At 30.3% G+C, this 22213-nt stretch overlaps 1 protein-coding gene across 5 annotated transcripts in view; it reads right to left on the bottom strand.

Annotated features, from left to right (window-relative positions):
* The window catches only part of LOC126864407 (rap1 GTPase-activating protein 1), a 251388-nt gene that overhangs the window by 5902 nt on the left and 223273 nt on the right, over nt 1–22213 (bottom strand). For all 5 annotated transcript variants that reach the window (XM_050615719.1, XM_050615722.1, XM_050615720.1 and 2 more), the window contains 2 exons: nt 17914–18222; nt 1339–1521 (listed from right to left, as the gene is read on the bottom strand). In XM_050615719.1, the coding sequence (XP_050471676.1) occupies nt 1339–1521; nt 17914–18222 (492 nt within the window). The remainder of the gene's footprint in view (nt 1–1338; nt 1522–17913; nt 18223–22213) is intronic.

Genomic DNA, 22213 nt, shown 5'->3' with positions numbered 1-22213 from the left:
ACAATTAAAACGCAGATTCGAATCAAGTTCTTGCAGTAAACTATTGAAACATTTATAAACAATTTCTATCGTAAAAAAGAAAAGAGATTTTTAAAATTCATAAGAAACATTATTATACTGCATTAAACAATCTTTCCATTACTATATGAAAATCTACTTTCAAAATGTTTATTAAGATATATATATATATATATATATATATATATATACAAGACCTGTTGCATTATTGATGTGACAATAAATAATAATATAAATTTATATATATATATATATGTGTTATTACAATAATAAAGTTTCTTTCAGCTTTTCATACTTTTCTGATTGCGTCAATTCTCAAAGTGAATTTACTATCTGGATGCGTCAGCTTCTGTTTCAGTTTTAACGATTTTCAAAACAACAACTGTTTGAAAGTTTAAAACCCATAAACCCCTGTCTGAAATTTTCCATGATCAATTTATAAAACAGTTTTAAAATACCTCTAATTTCAATTCCTTATTTTCTTTGGAACTGGCACTAGTCCAAGTACATAATCATGAGAAAAGAATATGCCAGACACACTGCTGTCGAATTAGTATCTGATTATCCTCACAGATAAAAACAAAAGCATTGTGTTCGAAAAATTAAATAATGCAAATTTCCTTTTGCTGTTGATAAAAATTTTTCAGATTAAACAGCTTGCAATTGATAATTGATAATTTGATAATTGCAAATGATACATATTTATCATACAGAGTAATGTAAAAGCATGCTTAATATTTTTTTTATTTGTACGTTCATATGATTAATAAATTATATGTATTAGAAATTCTGTCATACATAATTATTGTCCTTCTTTATTCGTAAAAAATGAATGTTACAGATTTATTCGACCTGAAAACTCACTCGTTTCGATATCGATATGCAAAATGAGTTTCCTTAAATCTCATCTTATCACTTTTGTTATAATCTTTATAAATTTTTATTACAAAGTTTATTTGCAATTTTCAAAGATATTCCGATATGCTCATTAATAATTTCCTACGCATTTTATACATACTTTTTAAAAATATATTATGTAGAATGTTAAAACAATATCTATCTTATTACTCATAATAATTGCTTACTGTCAGCATTTCTCTCGGTTACTTGACTTTCCATCACAGGCTCCTAATCACGAAAGGGTAAACAGTGCAATTTATCTGCTCGATAGATTCTAACAAGCGTAGGGAAACTCTGTATAATGGTAAGTACTCTAAAAGGAGAAATTCGCGCTCGGTGAAAGCATTAGACCAAAAGGGGTATTCGAAATTCCGAGTTTCGCTAAGGAGCGGGTTACTAAAAAGAGATGAGAGACTTCACCTTGACCATTTTCGCAGGTGATGGATTCGGGCCGAGATTCGCGGCCGGTACCAATTCGTGAGTCGAACCCGCTCGCAATCGCAACAAGACTCTCCAATGCTCCTGTCCAGCAACCGTCTCGGCCTTCACCGAGACGAGGACCGGCCCGTTCTCTCCGTCCCTTCCCACCAGATTCACGTGCTCCTGTAAAAGAAAAAAGTTCAAGTTGGTTGAAACGAAGCGGGTCTTTTTACGATCGAGGCCGACCATCGAAAGTCGCAGCAACTCGTGCGAAATGCACCAACCGCTGCTTTTGTCGGCCGGCTTTGATGCCCTTCTACGCCGAGTACATACACGGTGAAAGGTGCAACATTTTCGTGGTGGCCCAAACGGCGCACTTAAGGGTGCACGTGTCTTGAAAAGTCAAGAGAGTTACGATCAACGTATCGATTCCTTCACTTCGCTTCGGTATCCTTATATAAAAGATTCTGCGACACCGTGAAAAGCATGGTACGATATATGAAGAACAGACGAGAAAAACACAGAAAAATGATAATACAGAAAGATATATAAAATATCGAGAGCACAGTACTCATTATGATATTTAGTAGATATTTGAAGCCAATATTTATCTAAGTTTCTACTTCAGTGTTCAAAGAAATAAAATTTCGCATAGAAAAATGCGGTCATTACACAATATTTTAGTATGACATAATTCAAAATGAAAACAACGTGTGACGTTCAAAAGGGAAAGTTTTTTTAAAAATAGATAAGTGGATGATGTTTTTTAGAAGCTAAACTAAAAATAAACAATGTTTTAAACATTTTTAAGGGGATTATAAACACACGTTTAGCTCCAAAATTAAATAGAAAATCAATTTTGATGACATAGGATTGATATTAAATTTTAAAACTGCGTCTCTGTCGAAAATGGGAAATTTGATTTATCATGTCTTCCCTCTAGCCTTCGCATGCATTTATTAAAAGTATAAAGAGCGTTTGCAATTGTCAAGATTTTGAAGTAGATGTTACAAACAAAAATTAGTCAGTACTTTTCCTTTAATAAAAACTCAGGCTCGCCTTTACTTTTTAAATGGTAGCACGCAATTCTTTTATCCAGTATTGTAGGTTGCATCGTTATAAATTTAACAATGTCTTATGTTTCTTTTAGAGTACTTTGACGAGGAAGGCATTTTGAAATATAATAAAACTCCTTACTAAGACGTAAGTCACATATGAACTTATAAGATATCAAATGCATTGAGAGAGACAGAGAGAGATAAGAAACCTTAAGGAACCTTATATTTTCAAATGATCTTCTAAGCAGCTTATTCAAAGAAAGCGACTAAATGAGGCATCCGTGAAATTAGCCTGATATTACCTAAAAGAAGCCATACATATTTGACTCCCCATTGAACAAATTTGATGGTATTATAGTATTTTGATTTATTGTTGATTATAATATATATTTGTTAGATTACTGATTGAAAAAGCGTAGTGACTGTTACAAAATAAACACACTATATACAGTGATCTGGCAATAAACCGATCAACTTCTTCAGCATATTTCAGAAATCATTCTAAACAAAAAATATTATATAAGCAATGGATCATATTAATTCCTCTAGCGGGTTATGATTCAAAATACTAATATGTACTGTTTACATACTACTTTGAAATCGTTGTACTATCCTTGTAATATCCTCATTCTGACTGAAATGAGCTATTTCCTAGAGTATTTATAGTTTGTATTGATAAGAGTAAAACATTGGTTTAGTTGATGACATCCAGTTAGAAGACAATGACGTTAACACATAATAGCATTGCTTTGTTAGGGCTTGTTGCTTGATGGATAGGCAGCGGCCGAGCTGAAACATAACTCCCACGGTTAACTATCCTATTCTTCTTAAATTTTTTTGTGATGATGCAAGATATTTTTATATTATACGAAGTTTGGATTATCTTTATTGAGTTACTTTGATAATTGAAAAGGATGATATTTGACAACCAGCGTGGAATAATTAAATCAACGTATATCGCGACAGAAAAATAAAAGACGATCAGTTTTTATTGATATTCTGGATATTGATTAAAGAAAAAATATTAATTATAGAATAGTCAGACGTTACTTTTACCGTTACCGAAACTTTTTACAAAGTGGACTGAATTATCTGAATAATTATTGCGTAGTTATATATTGTAAATAAGAAGAATATGAATGAAAACGAGGTTCGATCCCGAATGTTTTTAAATATAACATATGTATAATATGTAACTAGTAATTTGTTAAACACGTGCAGCATTTTTTGACCAAAATAGTCCGGTAAAGAAAGAGAGTATATCTGCAAAATTTTTCAATGATAGTGTAAAATTTAAAGAAGCGTAGAAATTAATGATTGATAAAATATTATTCGACGAGCATTTACATATATTATAAGAGGAGAAGTAGGAATTCTAATAACTCAAGACGTAATTATGTGCTTGGATATATAAGATGTATGTTAGATGATATGATGCACCGTGTGTTTTGCGTTACATAATATGCACTACGGCGTAACACGTTGCAGTATCTCATTATCGTACGTTAGGGTAGCGCGTTACATTATATTACAGCACTTGAAGAGATACCTATGTCACTGTATCACGAGATAATAGAACCTATTAATAAAGATAGACTAATTAATTCTCTATATTCTCATATAGCTTAAGACCTATATTTTTTATATACTGTTTTGTCTATTCACTATTATACCACTATATTTTAATATTATATTATTATATTGTTAAAAAGAGATCTGTTTATAGCAATTATTAGTTTCTAGCTTTTCATATTAAATGAAGGAATTTTAAGATTAAATTATAAATTGAACTTCCTCAATTGAACTACTCAATTTCTAATTGAACTTACTCAATTTAATGGTATACTATTCATTTCTGGTTTATTTACATTATTAGTATACTACCATAAATTAATGTAAGTAATGTAATTAATGTAATTTATTTCTTGTATCTTCAAGTATCCTGGCCCTACTTTCGACTGTCTTCAAAAATGTATCAGCTATAGTACTTTTGGTTATCAGTTGGTAAGTTATAATGAAATATATTAATAACATCTATTTATATTATCTCTTAACTGGTATGATACCAGTTAAGGTTGAATCATTGGAGACCATAATAATTTAGGGTTAGATTACTTAATTTTTGAATTTTTAATTAAACTAATATATTAGTATTGATCTCTACCACAGAGAATGTAAGATACAAAATCAAATTCAATATCCTACATTTCCATACTCTAATGTAAATTATGATAATCATCTATAATTCAATAATACTATTTGAGGATGACATGTATATTTGGAAAATCATTATCGATATGATAGTTACAGTCCTACGAGATGAAACCAGCATAGTTCATAAACTATTGTTTAATTTTATTATAGTAACAATTAAAAAATAAAAATCAACTAACCAAAATTCAAAGCAAATGAATCTAGAAAAAACAATAATAGTGATAATCTTCGTGCATGTCGTCACCAAAAATATAGCGTGAGCTGCTTGAGTGAAGATTGAGTATAGTGTATAAGATGTGGTGGATAAGCACACAAAGGGTACACCATCTGGAGATTCCAATAAACTAATAATTCTCAATGTTACCCTTGTCAGTTTAGATATCGTGCAGTGTATAGGGCTTTACTCAGTCCACGTGGCAAAATCAGTAAAAGAAAAGATTTCCTTTTATCGTCCATTTTTCTTTTTTATTTTTATTAAGCCTTTTAAATCATTTTTAAATATTAGTTTTGTTATTTAATATTCATTATAAAAAATTTGGTAAATATAATTTGTCTCATAAAGTGTGAAGTTATAAACATATATAGAACCTTAAATATATTGTATTTTGTATATTTTCTTATTTTCTTCTGTATACCTTACACTGTATACAGTTTCTCATAATTCCTTGTTATAATTTCTGTTATATCGTATAATCGATATTTTTCTCATGTATCTTAAACAGCAGATTGACATACAATGCATTATATTGAATAATGTACATAAGAAAGTACTAACATCAGAATCTCATGGGAGATCTAAAAACTTAAAAGGAAAAAACGATTCTTGAACCAATATTAGCTATTGTGATAGAAGACATCAAACAGGTTATTTTCCAAGTGAAATTCTATTTAATTTCTAAACAAAGACCTGCTGCATTGATGTACGTTTTGAAAAGATGTCTCACGACTTCGAATTTTTTCCTAAGACCGATTTGCGACTCATGAAAGCGTTTCACCGTAAATATATTGTGTACTCTTGCAACGAGAACAGGATGCGTGCACGCATGCACGCACAATGAGCCCACAAATCTACGCAGTGACGCAACCATCAAGGAACTCCTATTGCATGTATAAAACGACAAAAATACTTAGTTACTTATACGTAATTCGATCCAGTCGTCACTCGTGATTACTTTGCATAGAATATTCGAAGAATTCATAATTTTAATTCGGACGCACGTCTAATCAGATATCTAGTGTCGGAAATATTTGATAACAGAATGCTACCCATTAATTTTATGTGTATTATATCATAATAAATATTAAATATTAATAAAAATAGTTTCATAAGTATCGTTAATCCTTTATAAGCAGAAGTTTGTTTGCTTACAAAGAAAGAGATTGTAATTGGCTAGGAGATTATGCATGTTTATGTATTTATTAGAAACTTAAGAGGGATGCGACATGATATTATAGTATTGTAATGTGGTAAGTAAGAAATACATTTTTATTTATGTTCTTTTGCTTTGATTGCCCCTCACGAAAATACAAATTTGCACAAATGTACACAATCTGTTGATTAACGATTTTTAAACAAATTTGAAATTTAGATACCAATAAATAAATCGTTTAACGCTAATATGTTATATTAATGAAATAGGATAATATTTATATAGATGAAATAAAATAAAATTATTAAAATACATATGGATATATACATGTAGTTAGCGTTACAAAATCAAATCATACAGCTACTATAGCATCGTTCATAGATTGTTATGTATTTAAAATATTTTAGGAATTTTGACAAAAATGTCTTTATATTAAATTATATTCCAATTCTATAGAATATTTGTCTTTCATTCATAAATTTATTTATGTTTATTTGCAATATAAATTTGTATTATAATAGCTATAAAATCAATAATTTAGAAAAAATAATGTCAAAGGAAAGAGACAGAGTAATCATAATGCACAAAAAATAAGATAATATAATGAAACATACCGTATGAATATTAATTAAATACAATTATACATAATTGCTTGTTTGTATTTCTATAATTTTCTATATAAATGTAATAGGTACTGTAGGCGAGATACTAAAGATAATTGTAAACTTTACTATTGTGTAATTGTTATACAAACAGCAATAAAATAAACTTCTATATTAAAATGTGTGAAGTTTACAAAGATGGAATTATATTTAAGAATAATTAAGCGGTTGTTGAGAAAAGCTTTTATGTTCAAACATGGAACTACTGATAACACTATCTTTAGCCACGATAATATCGACGGGGTACTGCGTTTCCTTTTTCACATAATTAACTGTATTCAATCGAATTCTATTGACACTCACCTGTATGTTTCTTTCGTTTCTGTTATTTTTAGGAATTTTATTACGCAGATAGAGAACGAATTTGATATCAAAAGACAGAATAAAAAAGAACAATAATCGACTTTTGAGGGAATTAATTTTCATCCACATCAAAATATTACATAGTTTGATTTCTATAAATAAAATTCAAGATTAACTATTTAGTTGAACATTTCTATTTATATGATATTTCTCTGCAAATTTGATCGTTAATAGAATGTAAAGAAATTTTGTGGTAAGAACAACATTAGTTCTATTTCTGCAATTGCTTCGTATCATATTTTGCATAATATGTTACAAAGAAACAGTAACAAATAATTTTTATACAGCGCAAATTATACTTAAGGGTCAGATCAGCAAACATGTTCGTCAATAAATTATTTCACAAACTTCATTCCTTCTTTCATTTTCAGATCTTATCACAAATGTTACTTGTAACAAATATATGACCATTCCTCTCTCCGGTGATTTTTCAATCTCTACATGAGCGACATATAAATATAAACAATGCGTTAATGAACTTGAATGACTAATACATTGTTTGAATGTATTACTGTGAATGTGTATTACTGTGTATTTACACCATTTAAGTATGTTAAGGGCATCTCTTGTGTTTAAATGATATCTACTAATGAATGTTGGAGAATTTCTGTGTTTGATGTTTACTCTTCGAGAGTTGGAAAATGTCTGCTTATGTCTTTTACTGAGAGAGTCCGAACCTTGCTTTGTATATTCAGGATGCGTGCTGATTGATTGTCGTTAAAAATGTAATTTTCCAATCAATAGCACCCTAAGTGACGTGATCGCTCTCCACGTGTTCTTACTACGCCGTCTTCTACTATGTGTGGAGCTTTATCTAAACTAACGCAAGACGTTCAGTTTTTCAGAAAGGTTCCAGGTCAGAAACTTCAGTAACTGCTACTGTTATGTATAAGTACATATGTGTTTCTAAATTTCCCTCCGGAAATACCAAGTATATAACACATCCCTTACTACTCAGTACGAAAGAAACTAACGATAAGATTCTAAAGAATATGCGGTTTATTACTCTATAATATATGTATATATTAAGATTAAACTAAAAATGAGCATTTTTTACGAGCACGCTACAGTATTTACTAACGAGACTTCACGTGCTTCTTTCGTGTGTTCCGGACGGAATAATAAATTTTCGAAACTGGCAAAGACATGTTATATATGCTCACTATACTGTGTTCGAAAGAGTTTTGGTGAGAATGCTTCAGAGAACTATATTTCAAGAAACATGCTCACGTACATTATGCAAAAAGTATTCGTTAAAGTCAAGTAATGCGTAAAATGAACAAATAGAAGTATATATGTAAATAAATAGATACTATAGAATGTTTCAAGGAAGTAGACCAAGTTATAGTTTTAAATCAGTAGAAGATAAAACAAGATTTTACTAGCCAACACGAAAATCAAAACAATGGATTCGAATATGTCTGCTTTGGAAATGGATACGTTTCAACAATTTGTAGGTCGCTTGTATTTCTTTAAATGCAACTACATATTTTTTAATGCACTGATACATTTCCTCATTCTTTATAAAAAAATGTTAAAGTACTTATGTATCTTGAAACGATTACACAGTTCAAAAAATATATGGGTGTATTAATTTTAATTTAGCAAAGTAGTATCTGAATTAATAAGCTATCAATGACTGAATTTGTTAGTAGAACTTAATATCTTCTTACAAAGAAAAGTCCATCAAAATTCACGTTGCTTCATGGGAAATTCCCTATCTTTTATCGTTTTAGAAGTATGACTTGATCTAATTACATAGGATAATCTGTAACTATATACATACATGTATACAAATGACATGAAAATATTTAGCTTCATAAAGATTAGTAGCATTAAAACATACGGAAAAGAAGTATTACAGAAAGAGACACGTTTGTATCGAATTAATCATTCGTAATTACAATATCTACTTCCACGAGTTCAACAACCGTAAACACTCAAGGCAAACCAAGGTTACGTACGATATTTCTACAACTCTTATCAACAGCAAAGCGTACAAAAATTTAACGTTAATACTAGCTAACTTATATGCACACTCTGTTTTTAATCAATATTGCTTCGTCTCGCTATCAACGAGTTTAAACATGAGCAAAATTTCACCGCATTCCAGTTCGTAATAAATAATTTCGGAAAGAAGTTCATACGTATAATAGTTGAATAAACTCCATGGCAAACGGGATGCCTTAATAATTTGCGTTATAATACGCGTCGTATTCGAGCGAAAGAGTTAATTAGGTGAACGATATTTTATACAACGAATGTATGTACATACATTATTAACGGATTGGTTGGCGGGTAGAGCATTCTAACCGACACTGTCCTAGGTCTTTCCTATATGAAAGAAGAAGAATATGTGGCATGTTCTTAGATTCGAGCTAATGCAATAGCACGAAATATTCCAGGAAGTAGAATAATAGCAATCTTTTTAATTATACTTTTAATTGAAATAATCAGATTTATCACGAACAAAGTCCATGCTGTGTGGTTTCTTTTCTTTCACTCCTAGTATCGTGTATCACGTAGCTTTGCAGGATTATGCTATCACTCATTTCTTTGCATCGTGATGTTAGTGTCTTCGTAGATTCGAGTATAACCTCTTTTATGCGTTAAAAAGTTGCATACATATTTTTTCTTTCTTTCTTTTTGCCACTTGAATGTGGAATTGGAGCGTTATAAGAGAAGTTAAAGTACGTACATACTCCGTAAAATATACTAGAGAATGTCTACACTTTTCGAGAATGTATTTTGCTTTCTGTTCTTCTACATACAAGTGTATTTAGTAATATGTAGCACGAGGAAATATACGAGAAATACTTTTTAGATTCTGGCAAAATTGCATTTTGTATTTTAAATGGTACTGAATTCGCAAGAGAACATACATATTTATATTTCTCTACTATTTATTACATCCGCTAGAGTTAATTGCCAATAAAGCTTACAACATACAAAAACGACTGGTATTACACTATGTGCTCAGTTTCCTGTGACTAGATACGAGAATGATTTACTTTTCATAATTTCCTTGTTATACGTAAAAATACACCTTGTATTTAAATCAAATAACTTTTTTGATACATATACCTAATACTCTTACATAAGTTTCTGATTATTTTGCTACGCAATAATGGAAAATCATTTGTGTAAAGAAAACATATACATATGATGCAACGGTAAACCGTTAAAATAGAATATAGTTCCCTATAAGGTAAAAGTTATAAAGTTAAAATTGTATAAGATGTTAGTACTACTGTATTTGAAATAAATAATACACAATATCAAACAATTTCTTTGCTGTTACTCTTAACTCATCTGTCAATTTTAGAATTAAAGTTATGTTAAAATTTAAACACCAAATAAGCATTTAAATTAATATATATCATGATATAATATCTTCTATAGAGCGAAATAACTGCCATTAAATAAATTGTTTTCAAAGTTTCATAACTCTAAAAATATCCGAATGTTAGTAGTTATCAAACCTGTTTACGTAATAGGATGCTAGCAAACATGCATATCAATGACGAATTAGTAAAAATAAAACCGAATATTATACTCAATGCTAAATTGATTAGAATAAAATGATTAGATTAGATAAATGATTAGAATAAAAATTGAACTGTGAGTGTTCTTTTTTCTCTTAAAATTTTTTCACAATATATAATCATTAACATTATTTTCTTATCTTTCCGATGTTAATAATTGACCTACCCGATACGATTCGGCCATTACTGATAGAAGCTACTCTGTCAACATGCATAAAAAAATATCTCTTTCTCCCCATTTTCTCTCTCGCATGTGCCCCTTCGATCCGGTTATCCGAGTAAACTACGGTTATCGTATGTGGCTGATATATTTATGATGATTCTCCAAACGCTTTACTATTAGTTATCGAGACCCGGATATTCGAGGAAGATAGATAATGGGAGTAAGTAATTGAAGAAAGTCTTAATAATCCTAATGCTTTTAGGATTTTTTAAAAGAATCTTCGTTGCTTCATTAACAATACGACAAATTATGATCTAAGAATCTCTTGCAAGATAATTTTATTAATTGCTTTCATTGCTTTATTGAATTCAAAAAATATTTAAATACGATGTGCTTCAGGAAACGGTAGAAAAGTCGATAAATATATCCTATAGAATATATGCGAAGTATTCAATGAAACAAATAATGTTTGACGTTGTCAGATACTGTATTAAAGTTAAAGAAATTATTACCAATTACTATTTTTGTATCTCCCTTTCCCATCATACAGACATATATTTTTCTTGAACGTTTCAATTTTAATCATAATTAGAAAATTTTGCGTCACCAAATGTAGGAAGCAAGATATTAAAAATAAATAAGATAAATACAAAATCGTTGCATCAGATATGCACTGAAAGAGATGACAGTAAATGGATGGTTGGATAAAACGGAATGGAAGAAATAGCGTTCATTATTTCCTAGAAGAGTAGAACAGTAAAACTGGGAAAGAAATAAACATATCAGTAGCTACAATGCACCATTTCGTATACTAATTGGAGAAGAAAATTGATCTAACCATTCTCCTAACAGTTCTTTATTCATCACAATTCGAAGTAATTTCCGCGTTAGTTTATGGCAATTACAGGCAAATGTTATTATATTGATATAATTGTGTAAAATTATAACTGGATATGTTAATTAGTAAAATTAAAGTGTCTATAAATGCATTTAATAAGAAAAATTAGTATATTTCTTATTAAGAAATTGAATTTAAGCAATGTTGTAGCTGTTGTTTTCAATTAAAAGACAGTTTTTAGTTAAGCACAAAGTGAATTAATTAAACAATTCAACTAAATGGTATAACGTACTCACTGATTCGGCAAACAGATAAAAACAATTTCATTTCATTAAAAAGAAAGGAATGTACTTTAAGGTAATTCCTGAAAACACTTCCCAAAAGCACAAAGTTGTTTCCTCATGAATTCCGTCTTCACGACTCTATGAAATTTACAATAGCTTAGAAACTTTTCCTCTTCCTTTGTCCGCTAAATTTATGTACGAAAACTTTGACTCCCTTTATTTTTAAAAAGCGAGACACTTGAGAGATAAAGTATGCTACTTTATTTATTTTTATGAATTTTAATATCAAACTTTCAATCTATGTTTCTCTGCGTGGCAAGCGAAAGTAATATTGTAATTAATTCTTCGATCACTTCTAGAATAATTAAATTAATTTAATGAATAATTAAAAACTGTTTCTTAATTTGAATTTATATTAAGAATTATTTTTCTAGAAAAATGTCCTTATGTAAGAATAACCCACAAATAATAAATCTAAATAATTAAACCGTTTGTATATAATACATCAGCTTTCATTCTACTAAATATCAATTTAATAATTCGAAATATGTATGATGCGGAAAATATCTATATTATTCGAACAATAAACTATTTTAATAGATGCACGATTAGGATTATGAGTGAAAATACTCGGTTATATAAATTATTGCAATAACAGTTTCAGTGATCTACAATCAACGAGAATACAATTATGTGTACTGTACAAAAAATAAACGAGAGATCTAGTAGTACAATTTGTAATAGATCGGAAATTTGATAATCGAAACTAGCATTAACTCCAACTTCGAAATAAACATGTTTCCCATTAATTTGTAACAGTAAAGATAAATCACTATACACGCATGAGTCTCTCGGTATTCTCCAAACAAAAACGCCCAACACTTAATTATACTTTATTAATTCCTCATTATACCTTATTAAATAGAACGTTTACTCGCGATTTCCGATATTCTCACGTCACAGAGGAACGATCGGCGCACGAAAGCCCATTGGAAAGGTAAAGAGAAAGCGAGCAGTTATATCCTTCAGAATTCCGCGCGGTCTCCCGACATTTCAATGAAAACCGCACAAAGCTATAAAAGAAAAACCCCGGAAGAAGCGGACAAAAACAACGCAACTGAAAGAGCCTGACCGTAGCGTAGCCAACGCAGAGTTAGTATCTACACAAATAATTCCGCGTTGGAAAATGAAGGACGAGAGAGGAGGATGATGAGCAAGAGGGCAAACGGAAGAAAAGCGGAGGTACCTTAAAAGCAGTTAAGGATGAAAATCAGGGATGTCGAAGAGAGGAGGCGAGGTGAGTTTCTTCTTATATAGGCATTGCTTGTAGACTATGAGAACGTTCCCACTCCCACGCCCGAAGTACTCTTTTCCTTTACCTGCGCCTCTTTCCTTCTCCTTTTCTTTCTACCTCGCTTCATCTTCCTTTTCTATCCACCTTCATGATTCCTACGTGTGTAGAACGCTCGCATTCGCAAGCCGTACTACAGGGTGATTGTAAAATAATCTCGCGTTTTCTTATATTACGCAGGAATAAGATCGAGATTGCAAACCAACATAATAAATTCATAAAAGATCATATCCGTAAGATATTTATGCAAAATCCGCAAATACGTAAATGCCCGGATATTTGTGTAGTGTAGATATATAAGAAGACGAATGAAAGTTGGGTCTATGTTAAGGTCGATGATACTTATCCCAGACTGGTACACTGCAGCTGTCTTTTATCAAGATGAGACACTTCTTACGATACGGAGTGTATCTTTTATTTTTTGTGTGGAATGAAAACGAGAAGTTTCAGATACTCACTAGAGTAACTCACAACAGCATTCCTGTACAAGTTTATTTGTCTGCTTTTTAGCTTGATCCTTTTTCTCTCTTCATTAACTATGTAATTTTATTAACGTTGTTATTTAAACTAATTTCAGTGATTCAAGCTTGGATATATTTTGTAACAGAGATACATTTATACTCTCTATGTTTATTTTATCAATATTTTATTACAGGAAAATAGAGTGAAATAAAACAAAGTTAAATACAACGAAATATGCAATATTACACACATAAAAATAGATTAATATCGTTACGTTATCATTACTTTGTAAAAAAATGATGCGAGTAGATGTATTTTTTTATCTAAGGATCAAATTTATTTTCTAATCACCCTGTATTTACCGAGAGCCATCATGCTTTGCAGCACGCATAGTGTATTACATATGCATGTCTTGCCCATTAACCGTACTTGGAGCAGTTGCGGGAGAAACGGCAGAAATTAGTTCTTCGCGTGATATTTTTCAAAATGCGTGCAAATTTTGCAATAAAATTAGAATTATTCGGTTCAGCGATCGACGTTATCAGTTTTTCCAATTTATCTTTAGCGACTGTATAACCAAAGGAATTAAATAGATTTAATAACTTTGGAATGTTAATTTTAATGAATGAATAGTGTTGTAACACGACCGAGATAATTAGCACTTAAAATAATTCGCTTAATTGTTACTCAAATAAGTTAACTGGGACTTAAAATCTCGGTTAAACGAACTGTGAAACGATCGCTCGGTGAAACGATATCAGTCGAATATATTTTTCACGTAAAATCTAATTTGATTTAATTTATCTTTTTTATTTTCCATTTCTATCGGAAAATGTCAAAGATGCTTTGCTATTTTTATACGTCTTTTATTGATTAGGCTTAGTAATGTAATATGTAGTAGAAAATCATCTTGTAAAATCACCGCGAGCCGTATGAAAGCCGTGCTGCTCATTGAATTTCAAATTTTCCATTTTACAATTTTTCAATCGGGCTGCTTCTTCGGAATAAATTTCGATACTCGTTTCCGTAAGTTTGATATACTCGTGCATACAAGTATTTCAATGATTTTCCCATTGTATATGCGTCTTTGATCAACATTCGCGTCTATTTAATCAAACTATGTAGATATATTGTTCGTTCCCTCAACTGTATTGGGTGCATTTACGCTCATAAATATAAGAACGTGTTTCCATGATTCTGTTTAAATAACGCCATTACTCTTGGGTACAATGAAGTAATTAGCAAAAGGATACGGACGGTAATGTTCACAATCATCAGTGCTTGCTTCAACCTGCATATCTAGGCATTGTTTCAGAGTAGAATGACTAATCGGCTCAAGGTACACTGGCTAATCGTTATAATCTTATAATTTCTTCTCAACACTGCCCAATCATTATGGATTTAGAATTTTAGTAGCTACTCCAAAGCGATTTCGTACAACGTGTAACCATAAAATGATAGTAAAACATACACGATGGAATTTATATTCGACTAGTTAAATTAATGGGCTAATTAATCTACAAGATCGAGCATCTATCGAAAGACATATGCAAATTAGTGCAAATTATTGGACAACGAAGCTTTATCGGTTCGCAATTCCAAAGAGATACGAAACTTTTAGGAAATCGGTATATCTTGATATATTTGAACACCATAGGCACCAATCGATAACCAATATTGAATTCATGTACGCAATACAGTTTATGGAAACCTAAACACGTTTCCATTTTGCATTATTCGCGTATCGTAGTATTAATTAACTTCTGTAACGTTTAAAGTTACTGTAACTTTACGGAAAGAGGATGGGGTGCAACCAATGTTCCCTGCGATGCTAACGTATGAATTTATTTTTTAGGTATGCGCATGCATATATTCGCTATAATTTTACGAAAACAACAATATACGACAGTATAATTATAACTTCCAAAGCCTCGGTATTTTAGGGAATGCTTTGCGAGGAATAAATATGTATAATAAATAATGAAATACATTAAAAAATTAGAATTTTATTGCAAAAGAAATTATTATATTTAAAGCAATTTATGATTAAAATAAATTACCTATGATAAGCGTTCGAGTTCTATTAAAGTATAATATAATAGCAAATATCAACTAATATGTTATGTAAGTTTATTTGAAATTATCGGATATTTTAAGGAAACTAAGTGATATTTTTATATTTTACGTTTGCAGATATCACATGAGAATTAAGTATAACGACTAATCTTTTTATTGATCAATGTTTCGCAAGAGTGCTCGTGAAAATTGTACGTTTCTTAACGCCACAGATTGGAGTCGTTGCCATTAAAATTCTTAAATTTATTTTTGATTTAATAGTATAAATAAAATATGATTCTATTAAAAAAATAAAATAAGATACCTTTGGCAATTTATATTTATGAATAAATAAGTATTCTTCTGAATACCTTATATATATGATAGTTAAGGAACTTCAAAACACATGATGTTTAATGAAATGTTTCAATGAAATTGTATAAGAAAGCTCTATTTTCGCAAAAAATGCGATTAAGTAATGTCATAATTGTAGTTTAAACAAGAAACCTTTCAGATGTTTTATATATAAACTAATCTCGTTGTACTTCCTTTACTGAAACCTATTCAAATTCGGCATGTGACGAAACATAAATGAATATGCATAATGAAAGTAATGCATATAAAATTGTAAACATTGTACTCCGAACGAAAAACAATTTCATAGGACCAATTTTCGATTCATATCTCGTTAAAGTAATGTTCAATTAATACTTTATAAGACTTTAATTTTCAGTTATAATTTCATAAAAATACTTTCCTACGCTCGCACTTTCGACAACAGTGTAATTAATTTATTTCAAAAACAATTAATTTCGTCTGTTATATATCGTATAAAAAAATATAAAAAAAATTGTAATACTTATTACACAATACTAGCAGATTCTACACAATCTGAATGAAAGTTCAAACGGACAATGAAATACTATAGCGCAACTGAAAAATTTGAAATTAAAAACATTTTGTACATAACATAATCATATTATATAAGAAAACATTTATATTTACAGAATTGTTTACATTTCCCTTTCTAAATTTTATACCATAAAAATGAATAATTGATGAGCTAATATTATTTTCAATATAATTAAAATTTAACTGGTTTTGCTTGTTTGCAAAACTTACGTACATATTCCAACACGAAAGTGGTAGTAAATTACAACTTACGCTAGAAGTCGTTAGTAATAAGCATGTAGCGTAGTCTGGAAACCTGTATCTTATTAAATAGTGAAAGAAGTATTTGAGTGCATACATATATAAGTATACTTAACATCTGATATTTAAGCAACGCCTAGCATTTAAGTTCCATAAAAATAAAAGTGAAATGATATATAATAAAATTATTATAAGTCTATAATCACATTTTCTTTCTCAGAAGATCAGAGAGTTAAAAAATTATTTTCCTCAATCCTGAATTAATAATAACATATATCTTTCAGTACCTAAAAAAAGCAGATATTTACTTTATATCTTTATAAATACTAAATAAACACCTAAACAAACATTGAATATCTCCGTAAATTGTAATTTTACGAAAAATTAATTTAATTTGTACTTGAAAATCTAAACACCAATTCACCATGTACAAATTGTTTCTGTCTTCGTGTTTAGTTTATTGAAAATCATTTTCTTACATTTATACATTAAAATTATTCTAAAATCCCCAACTTTTTAACACGGGCATTAAATGGAATTACTCTCTATATTTCATACTTTTCATTGTTTACGTTGAGCTTTTAAAAGTATTAAGGGTGTTTTAGTAATTCCTCCAAGAATGAAAAGAATCTAAATATATATAATATAGGAAATATATATAATATAGGATATAATATAATATAGGAAGAAGCTCCACATCAGTCCTAAATTTAATATTTAGAAAATGAAATAGGTTAAAGTTCTGTAACTGATATATTCGTTTCAATTAATATGCATACTCTGCTTTATTCAGAGTAAGTATTGTTAAGTAATATTACTAAATATTACTAAATTTATTATCATTTTTTAATTTATTTTTTAATTTATTAGAAGCCTGACTTGTGGTCTGTAAAATTTCACTAATAATAGTTCAATCATGCAAGTCGGCCCAGGAAGTATTTCAAAACAGTATGAACAAAATAGAATCTGATAAAATGGATATAAAAATAAAATTCACGATTAATATGTTAAATGTCGAAGAACATATTAGAGAATATACTCGTACATAATTTACATACCCTTCCAACGAAGAATCGCCTATAGCATTTGGCTGTATCATCTTGGTCTATCCTGGGTTGCCATGCAGGCTGCGCCGGAAGTAACGCCCTGCCAGCTGAGTCCAGGGCGTGTCGATGATCGGTACCGTCGACCCAGTATCCAGGCGGTGTCACCACAAGAGGTGGCTGAGTTCCGGAAGTGGCTTGCTGAAGCGCAGCCTCCATAAGAGCCCTGCCAGCGGGTGCATCGCCAACTGGTGACGGGGATGGCGTGGGTGTGTGATTATTCTGATTACCAGGACTCGACGCTGCCCTGTCCTCCCTCGGGGTCTGTAATCACGGCAGGCCAGTTCGATATGAGCTCAAATTCACCTCCAATGTAGTCTATCTTTTAAAAGCCCTTTCAGAATTTTAAATTGAATCGTTAAGAGATCTAGAACTTTCCGCAATTTAAGCCACTCTAATAATTGTCATTTTCGCATTTTGCTATCTTTAATAACACTCCGAAGAAAAGATTAATGGTGCAACGACTAAAAAAGCTTTTATACCAGAATATCAGAAATATAGAATCAAATTATATGAAGCATTTTTTAACTTGCGGTAGTTCTTCTATCAAAATTCTTACTATTTGTGTTATTTAAATTATGTTGGACATTATGACTTATTAAAGAAACGCGTGTGAGCAATTTTTCACGTTCTTTCTCCTACCATTCTTATTAAATCTATAAAGAGAATCGTTTAATTTATGAAACCAATTAACCAATTAAAGCGCATAATACAATTCCGCGCATTGTATTATAAGATACAGACATACAAGACCTTAAATAAGGTATTAAAGATATTAAATAATTTCAATTATGGTATTCGTCTATTCTTCTTATACATATGGCTACAGAGGCTCACAAAAGTATTTGAGCACTAACCATAAAAAATTTTTTTATACATTTTTAAATAAATTTTATTTATGTGTATGTTGTGTAAACATCGTCTTCAATATATAATAAATTTTTAAAATGGTCCCTCTAAATACTCCAGTTTATTAATATCAACAGTATTTAATTAATATAATGTTTTATATTATATACATGTAGTTAATATGACTGGTCGTTTAAATACTTTTGTAATCTTTGGAAAGCATACACTTGCGCTGAATATCCTGTTGCTTCTACATATATATTTAGACTTGTTCCAAACTTTATTAATAGTTTAAAATGTTAAAAATGTTTCGTATAATATAAGTACATAATATATCCATAACAGGTTTCTACAAGCGTTCGAATCGGTTCATAAGTAAATATATATGTATGTACGCACGATGCAGTTCTAAATATGTACTCAATCGACATTGAAGAAGAATATTCATTTATTTTAGGATATACGACGTAAACTAACTGTACATTACGTGTACTTGCCATAAAATATTGCTGAACGGTTTTGTTGGCCGCAGGGGAAGCAAGCAATTATTCTTCTTTCTCCTCGCTTTCTTTTTAACTATTATTATTAGAGTACCGCGGCTGGCGCGTATATTTCTTTATTACATATGTGCTTTTTAATGAATTTCATTTGGCATTGTTACCAGCAATACATGTTGGTCCTATACCATTAACGTATGGAACTTCCACACTCGCTTTCTATGTTTCTTTATCGTGCCACCCCTTTTACGGAACTTTGAATAGTTTCAGTTACATAAAGAACCAGAATAGGATGCAGTCAATTAATGCCAACTACATATTCAGTGTAACAGACGCGAGCAAATGATGTAACAAACTAATTAAAAACAAATTGATGAAACTCCATTTTATGCTGTTCTGGATTCATTAGTGAATAACATTCGTTTGATACGTATACCGTGTAGTAAATATAATACATATATTACATTTTGCCGAATGAAATTTTATCGTGTTGCTCGTTTTATAATGTTTTTGACAGTCGATACGTTCTGTTCTGTATATGATGAGAATGGAGAAGAATTATTTGTTATGTATTTTTGTCAAATAACGTTGAAATTGAAACATTGAATTTGGACAAACGCTACGTTAAGTTGGATATATTAAACGTAGTAATTAAAGAAAAAATCCGGAATTAGTCAACAAGTACTATTTTTTAATAAGACAATATTAGACATTGTCTTATCGACAAAGTGCAAGCAGACAATTCTAGGTCTTAACTGGGATGTTCAATCTTAATTGCCTTACTCATCGCGTATTTTTGCATCTACGAATCTTTTATCATGACAAGAAATCAGATACTCTAGAAGTCTGTAAAAGCTTCAAAGAAACCGCTAACGGAAAAGATAAGTTAAGTGCAAAATATAAATAAAAAACATTGATACTCGTTGTACTATTATTTCGAACCAAATTATGTTCTACGTACAGTGACTCAAGTTAATAATATTTTTAAAATCGAGTAATACGATTATGACTGAAGCGTAAACAAGGAGAGTTTACATATCTTACTATATAAAATAATTTTTTTTATTAATCCTAGTCTAATTCACAGCGAGCAGAAGCGATAGTAAGTAACAGTAGGAAACAAGAGAAACTTGGGTTGAATGTAATTTCACAGCAATTACTCAACTTTTACTCAACTATGTAATCGCTTTAAATTCCTAACGTATGCAGGGACTCGCGTTACTATCTAGTATTCTGTTTCATTCTGCGTTAGCTGGTACGTTACATAAATAAAAGTGCACTTTCATACAATTTCAATCATGTCGCAACGCTGGCACTGAAGCGATCGATCGATCCACCGGAAGGGAAGAGGCAAAAGAAATGGTCGTATTGCAGGAAATCGGAATGTCTTCGACAATTCCGCATGTTCATGAAACCAGAACGACTGAATGGTTTCTCGGATTGAAAAAGAAGGCGAAGTAAGTGCATCGATGAATGTCAGTTAACATAAATGTCAGTTAACAATAAATAAACAGAAGGCGATTCGTTATGAAAAAATAAATAAAAAATGTGAAATAAACATTTATCATTCGACGTTTAGTTTTCGAGAAAAGCAATTCTACAAAACCGTTGCGTATGTACACACTAATATTTCTATTTCTCCTCTTTTAAATCCAATAATTCATGAAAGTCATGTAAACGTTGCATTAGAAAATTTAGATATTATATTAGAAGTATGATAGATATATTATTTGAATTACAGAACTGCTCAGCGAGCCTTATTTTAGCTATATATACACTACTGAAAATATTTATTGTATGATTCGACTGTATGATACTAAAAGTATAATAATTTAATACGAAATTCGTTTTCTGCCCGCTTGTATAATACATTTGCCTGTTGAACCAATCATACGCAGATTTCCTCCTTGAAGTATCTCGGATCGATTAAAAAATGTCGTATTTATTTCAAATTAAGAAAAAATTGATCGATCAAATAGATTTTCCTTTTTATAATTTTCTTACTAATATTTCTTTGTTCTGCTCTATTTTGGTACAAATACATAGTGATAGCTAAACTATGGATATTTATCGCAAAGGATATAAGCATTATATACGCAAAAATGTACAAAATTCATCAAATATGAAAAAATATATAAATATTCAAAGCAAGCTACTTCTCATAGTATGAACAGATGAAATTAATTTTCATTTAGATTCCTATCATTTTTTTCTTGGTTAGGTATACCTGTCCACAAAAATATGAATCTGCATAAATATGCGCAGTTTAGTGATAACGTATATGTATAGCATATAAAATATGGCTTCCGGTCGACAGTAAATTATTGTTGTTAAGTTTATGGAGAAATTATACGCGGATTTTCAATTACGTCGTCTCAAATCCTTGTGTCGTTCAAGGGTCTGCTATACCATATTTTCAACCGCACTCGGTACAAATATTCGGTCTGTGTGTAGTTTGTAGAGCAGTTATGCTGTTATTTAGAATGTTATAAACTATTTCTAATTCTAAGGCAAGATAAAGACTACTGTTATATGACAAGATAAAACGAATTATAGCATAACGCTTGTATTGTAACGCTGTAGAACGAGGCTATATAACACTACAGTATGCTCCATTTACAAACGATACACTTTTAGTTTTACCCTCAATTAGATTTAATAAGTAACGTTCTGTTAGACTTGTTACACGTATGTATTCCTTTGTTGTATTCTTTTCATGAAAAATAAAACCATTAAACGACCTTATAATTACATATGTGAAATTAAGGTCGATATTAAGGCAGATGTAATTCCTATACGTTCTTCTCATTATGATATAATTGGCGATATGAAAATTGTAAATAAGAGAAAACGAATGATCGAATAAAATGCGTAGCGATACCTTGCGAAAAAATATTTGATGAAGCAAA

This window comes from Bombus huntii, chromosome 4 (genome assembly GCF_024542735.1).
Source record: "Bombus huntii isolate Logan2020A chromosome 4, iyBomHunt1.1, whole genome shotgun sequence".
NCBI lineage: Eukaryota > Metazoa > Arthropoda > Insecta > Hymenoptera > Apidae > Bombus > Bombus huntii.
The sequence above is the reverse complement of the archived record's forward strand: the minus strand, read 5'-3'. Positions and strand labels throughout refer to the sequence as shown.